The 6561-nt window shown below is 40.4% G+C and overlaps 1 protein-coding gene across 2 annotated transcripts; it reads left to right on the top strand.

Annotated features, from left to right (window-relative positions):
- Nucleotides 1–1256: 1256 nt before the first annotated feature.
- LOC111145406 (mitochondrial import inner membrane translocase subunit Tim9-like) lies at nucleotides 1257–1754 on the top strand. 2 transcript variants are annotated; one of them, XM_022500284.1, is made up of 2 exons: nucleotides 1257–1387; nucleotides 1706–1754. In XM_022500284.1, exons 1-2 carry the CDS (start codon nucleotides 1257–1259, stop codon nucleotides 1752–1754), a joined length of 180 nt encoding a protein of 59 aa, XP_022355992.1. The 2 variants fall into 2 exon arrangements, with proteins under 2 accessions (XP_022355992.1, XP_022355991.1); XM_022500283.1 differs by having other exon boundaries at nucleotides 1257–1398; nucleotides 1690–1754.
- Nucleotides 1755–6561: the final 4807 nt, after the last annotated feature.

The raw sequence follows: 6561 nt of genomic DNA, 5'->3' as shown, positions 1-6561 counted from the left end.
AGTAGGTCACCTGAACCAGAAATTTCCCCTTTTGCCCCCAAAGGGAATAAAGTTTCTTTTTTTTTTTTAAGATTTTATTTATTTATTTGACAGAGAGAGAGATCACAAGTAGGCAGAGAGAGAGAGGGAAGCAGGCTCCCTGCTGAGCAGAGAGCCCAATGTGGGGCTCAATCCCACGACCCTGAGATCATGACCCGAGCTGAAGGCAGTGGCTTAATCCACTGAGCCACCCAGGTGCCCGGGAATAAAGTTTCTATAAATCCCAAGAAGTTTCCCAGAAGACAAACTCTACCATGCTCCTTTAAAAAATACTATACTTCACACCATAGAACCCAGTTCTACTTTTGCTTTTACTTATAATTTACAAATATGTGAATAAACCAAATGACTCTAGAGCATACACAGGAAGTAAATGAACCTCGGTATCAGATCAAATGTAAGTCTGAATCCCAGCTCCAAACCTTATGAATTCTGTGACCCTAGGTGAGTTATTAGATTGCTCTATGGTGGGACACCCGTGTGGCTCAGTCGGTTAACCATCTGCCTTCTGCTTAAGTCATGATTCCAGGATCCTGGAGTCCAGCCCCACATTTGCTTCTCCCACTTCCTCTGCCCCTCCCTCTGCTTGTGCGCGCGCTCTCTCTCTCTCTCTCAGATAAATAAATAAAAATCTTTTTAAAAATTTCTCTATGTCTCGGACTCCTCGTCTGTTAAGTGGGTTATTTATAGGGGTTGAATAAGATCATTCATTCCTGCACCTGAGACAAAGCCCAGAGAGTGAGTGTCCAATAAGGGTTAGCTACTGCTATTATTAGTTTTCTTCTTTTATCTCTAATGACTGTAATTACCAGTGCCACCTATATAAATCAGATTAGGCCAAATGATTCTTCAGCGACATGTTAATCCAAAATCTCACTGGTTGAAACAGATGAAAGTTATTCCACACACAAGCAATGACCACATTAGGTCCTGGCAACTCTCCAGGGCAACGCCCCCGTGTGGAGATTCAAAAATTCAGGCTGCTTTAGTGTCTACTGTCCAGCAGCCTGGTGCCTGCCTTGACCCTGAACTTCTACCCCCAGACTCAACTGGTAGTACAGCTTCCCAGCCTCACACTGGTGTTGGATGGGAAAGCCCATGCTTAAGACATCAGGCCTCTGAGACGTTCAAGCAAAGAATGAACGGTCGCTTCTCCAGAGCAGAATGGAAACTCACGCATCATCAGAAAGGGTAGCTAACAAATGTACCAAAAGAATATGGCTGCACAAATACCAGGATCTGATCAGATAAAACAATATAAGGAAATTCTTGGCGACCACAAAAAATTTACAGAAACCTCCTTTTTGGACTATGTTACAGACCACACAACAAAAGAAGTAAAACCTGATGATACCACCTGTTCAGAACACTAATGATACCACCTGTTCAGAACACTAAAAATATTTTTAAATGAGGGGCACCTGGATGGCTCAGTTGGTTGAGCATCTGGCTCTTTGTTTTGGCTCAGGTCATGATCTCAGGGTCATGAGATGGAGCCCTGTGTCAGGCTCTGTGCTCAGTGCAGAGTCTGCTTGAGATTCTCTCTCCATCCCTCTCCCTCTGCCCCCCCCCAACCCTCTCTAAAATAAATAAATAAATCTTTAAAAATATATATGTATATTTTAATGATGCAAAGAATATCCATGAGAGTTCAGGAATATCATGTGCAGCAGAACAAAGACATGACAGCCAAAGGACTCCTTGGCCAACCATGATAAAGAAGTCCTGATGGATGGACTTTAGAGAAAAGATTGCCAACAGCTACTGCTCTGGAAATAAGGATTCATCTGACAGAAATGCTTAGAGCAAAAACAGCCATGATAAACTGTCCATCTGCTAAACTGCTTGGCAGATGGAAACCAGTGGAGAAAAAAAATTATTATTTACCAGGAATAATCAAAATAGAAACTCTTGTTTGGTGAAAATAGTAAGATGCAACATTTGTTGAACATTTAATATTCAGCAGGCCAGTCACTTGATTAGAAAAATAAACTACTGCTTATTCAACTGTGATTATTAATTTTAAAGCAAAATATGGGTACACTCACATATAAGAAATAAAAAATTTTATTACTAAAATAAATGGAAATTTCACTGAATGGTTATTTATATTATATGGTACCATAGTATTCTAACTAGACTCTGGATATGTTGCGATGGTTTTTTGTTTTTGTTTTTTGTTTTTTGTTTTTATTGGACAGAGAGAGACACAGCGAGAGAGAGAACACAGGCAAGGGGAGTGGGAGTGGGAGAAGGAGGCTTCCCACTGAGCAGGGAGCCCTATGTGGGGCTCGATTCCCATGGGATCATGACCTGAGCCAAAGGCAGACACTTAACGACTGAGCCACCCAAGCACCCCTGTTGCAATGTTTTTCAATCAGCCTCATCCTCCAAGTACTCCTTTCATTCATTCTTGCTTTAAGTTGATGGTAAAATACATAAATTACTTGTCAAAAAACAAACAAATGAATATATAATTAAGGCTGTTTTAACCTTGCATTTCTGTCATTTCAGCCCACAGTCTCCTCTATGACTGCTAAGATGGAAAGAAAATGGAAGAAACATGTTGGCTTTTCCACTGTCATATGTCACTCCCATTCAGATTTTGTTGGCCAGAACCATCACATGGCTCTACTTAGGTCCAAGCAGGCCAAGCAGTCCTATATTCCCAAGAAGGGAGACCTGGATATTGGTTTGCACTGCTAACTTTTCCATCCCTAAGTATTGAAGTTACTAATATAAACAAACTAAAATAAATGCATGGGCTATCTTGAGTCCTAACTTCATGCTTCATCAGTATCTTGTCTGGGTTACTTTCATAACAGAAAATAAAGACAAAATCAATTTTTAATTGCAATGTTCATGAAGCTGACCATTTTTACGCACAATTCCACTTCCTTTAAAAGAAATGTCCCACAGATCATATTGTTTTCAAAAGAAAGAAGCTCATTATTCTTTTGTGGCAAAATTCACTGGCATTTCCATAAAACCCTAGCTCTTAATTATACTGTGATTAAACTCCTTATATAATTTTAGTTTGTAGAATACCCTTAACATATTTCTACCCTCAGGGAGAAATATTTATCCCAAAGCAATTCTTTTTTATTTAAAGAAATAAATAATGACTGATAATTTTAGAATCAGAGAACTAAAAGGAACTTCAAGAGATACAATTCTTTTTTTCCCAATATTTTATTAGAAATAACATCATAATTAATAACCCTGTACATATATCCATGAATTGTTACTGAAATGAAAACTTCAGCACTGTGCAAATTTACTTCCTTGTACTCCATGTACATTCTACATTAACCAATTATAAAGAGATACAATTCTATCATCAAACATTTACTGAGCCCTTTCCATATGGAAGCAGTTACATACATATCAACCCATAATGGGTGATAGCTCAGAAAATGCAAAAATTAATGTCACAGTGTCCCTGCCTGAGAACCTTACAATATATACGAATAACAGACATTAAAATATTCTTTAGGATCACCGAAAGAATAAATGCTTCTGACTTGAGGAAGGTTTATCAGAGAAAGTTCTGGGCTTTAAAAGCTTCTGGTAGTCAGAGCAATGGTGGGGACAGATAATGGACATTCTAGGGTAAAGAAACATGAATAAAGAAAGGAAAGCAGATCCATTCTGAGTACCACAAGAAGCTTGTCTACATCCTCTAAATAAAGAGTCTGTGTGTTGCTTTGATAAGTGCAAGGAAGAGGTAAGCTAGCTTTTCTCAACCAAGATAAGTATGGTCTGGAGCTACCATTAGGAATGAGAAAATAGGGGTGCCTGGGTGGCTCAGTTGGTTAAGTGCCTGTCTTTGGCTCTGGTCATGATCCCAGGATCCTGAGATTGAGCTCCATGTCAAGCTCCCTGCTCAGCAAGGAGCCTGCTTCTCCCTCTCCTCTGTTGCCCCCCTCGACCCCGCCCCACTTATACTCTCTCTCTCAAATAAATACATAAATAAAATCTTTAAAAACAAACAAAAAAAGGAATGAACTCAAGAAACTTAAGATGTATATGATATGATAAATAGTGAAAACCACTTTCTGGGTGTCAAGGTGGGATGTCACAGTTGGGCCTCCATCATGGAGGGCGCTGAATGCCAGAGTAAGGACGCTTAAATAGGAAGAAATAAGGCAGCCGAACAAAGACCAGAGAGGAAAAGTTTGGAAGCAGGTCACTCTGTTCAGGAGTGACTGTCAGTTGGGGAGCGAGGAAGTGATGAAGACCAGCAGTAGAGGCAATGACGGGAGGAGTGGTGGGCAAAGAAAAGATGGATTTGACAGTAAATTCTTGGAAACTGATCAGTTGTAAATATAAGGAGACAAGAGAAGGATTTAAGAGCTCTAGCCTAATGGATGGCGTCTATCATTTCAAGGAACCCAGCAAGATAAGCTATGTAAGAAAGAAGCTAATCCATCCATTAAGGACCCACGAAATTTTGAATATTAACAGTTTTTTGTCCCAGATGTACTATATGCTCATTGTTTGATCTTGAACAAGTTGCTAACCTCTGAGTAACCAGGGTCCTGGGATTGAGCCCTGCATCAGGCTCCGTGCTCCGCAGGAAGCCTGCTTCTCCCTCTCCCACTCCCCCTGCTTATGTTCCCTGTCTTGCTGTCCCTCTCTCTGTGTCAAATAAATAAATAAAACCTTAAAAAAAAAAAAAGAGCTCTGCCCTAATGCCTGAGCGATAGCAGGAGGTCAATAGTGTTAGCTAACTTCATTATTATTACTACTACCATCATCATTATGATTGTGATCCCTATGGAGATACCTGAAAGACTGCTGGAAATCAGTGCTCATGAGATAGAGGAGGATTTGAGAGGGAAATTTATGGTAACATAGACCTGAGAACTGAGTGAGTGAAATAAAAGAGGAGGAGGGGCACCTGCATGGCTCAGTGGGTTGTCTGGCTTCAACTCAGGTCATAATTTCAGGGTCCTGGGATCAAGCCCCGCATCAGGCTCTTTGCTTGGCAGGGAGCCTGCTTCTCCCTCTGCCCCTCATCCCTCTCGTGCTCTCACTCTCTCTTGCAAATAAATAAATAAAATCTAAAAAAAGGGGGGGGGGAGGAGATGGCCAAAAGATGGGTGTTGTTGAGGAGCGAGCTGAGATCAGAGCTTTCATATAAGGGATGAGTGGAACAATAGGCATCAATGAGACTCTCTAGGAGACACAATGAGCCATTCTTTGCCCTGCTCCTGAGCACTACATGGCTGTACCAGATATGTCCAGGCACAGGGAGGCAACATCTTTGGATTCAGATCTTCTCTACACGGTTAAATGTCCACAGAAGCCTAAGCCCAGTATCATCTCTCTTACAAGTGTTTAAGATTCAGAACTGTTCTTCATGAATCATACAATGTCACCAGAAACCTCTCAATCATCTCACTATTTGTTTTCCAGGAAAAGAAACTGAAGCACAGGTCAAATTTCAGTTAATGACAAAGTCTAGACTCAAGTTGTCAAACAGAATGCCACAAAGCCTACAGGGAATATGTCATTGAACCTAGCAGTCTGGGAATGTGATAATGCCTTAGGGCGCTTTCGATCTTGAACTAAGTTTGGGGTGAAATTGTTTCTTCTCAAAGACTTTGCTTCCTCGGGCTTCTCAACCTCAGTATCATTATTAATATTTGGGGCTGGACAACTCTTTATTGCCGGGGGCTGCCATTCCTACTGTAGAATGTTTAAAGCATCCCCTCTACCAGCTAGATGCCAATAGCCTCACCCCCCAACCCATTTGTGACAACCAAAAAACATCCACAGACATCCCACGTGTCTCCTGGGGGACAAAATTTCCCCAAGTTGAGAATCATTATTCTGACAGATACATGTTAATTATTTCTATTAAGAAATGATAAACCCACTGGAAGTCCAGAGTTGTAAAATACATGTACAGATTAATAAAATTGTAACTTGCTTCCTTTTGGCTTGTGATCTTGGAAAGCATTTATCTATCTCCTTTAGGAAAAAAGGCATTAGTGTTTGGTTATCTGATATTAAAATAGCCATTTTATTAAATACCCATTTCAATCATGCAAATAAGTGAAATACTCTAAATCATCATTAAAAAGTTCAAATGATTAAAGATGAAATACTGATTTAGGAAATATGGCAAAAAAATAAAAATTCATTTCTCAGCATTCTACCAAATATATGCTTAAATATCTAAACCCTAGTTTTTCTTTTTTCCCCAGAGAGAAAGGGGGGGGGGGGGGGGGGGGAGAAAGGAGGGGGTGCAGAGGGAGAGAGAGAATCTTAAGCAGGATCCAGCTTGAAGCCCAACCAAGGGCTCAGGGCTCAATCTTACAACCCCGAGATCATATCCTGAGCCAAAATCAAGAGTCAGATGCTAACCAACTGATCCACCCAGATGCCCATAAACCCTAGTTTTTCTAATTGCTCTGTCTATACCTGTATTTCTGCAAAAATGCTTCACAAAATCCTGGTTTCAAGAGATACTAATAGACATTCAGTGGGAAAAAGATTTTATACTCAAGCAAA

Source organism: Enhydra lutris, unplaced genomic scaffold (assembly GCF_002288905.1).
Source record: "Enhydra lutris kenyoni isolate GAN:26980312 unplaced genomic scaffold, ASM228890v2 scaffoldscaffold12, whole genome shotgun sequence".
Lineage (NCBI taxonomy): Eukaryota > Metazoa > Chordata > Mammalia > Carnivora > Mustelidae > Enhydra > Enhydra lutris.
The sequence above is the reverse complement of the archived record's forward strand: the minus strand, read 5'-3'. Positions and strand labels throughout refer to the sequence as shown.

Bases quoted from the DNA above. Each gene is read 5' to 3' on its own strand.
- LOC111145406 (XM_022500283.1), top strand. From the start codon at position 1,257: ATGGCTGCACAAATACCAGGATCTGATCAGATAAAACAATATAAGGAA. The intron at 1,399-1,689 runs GTTCAGAACACT...TATCCATGAGAG, and splicing joins AAAACCTGATGATACCACCT to TTCAGGAATATCATGTGCAG.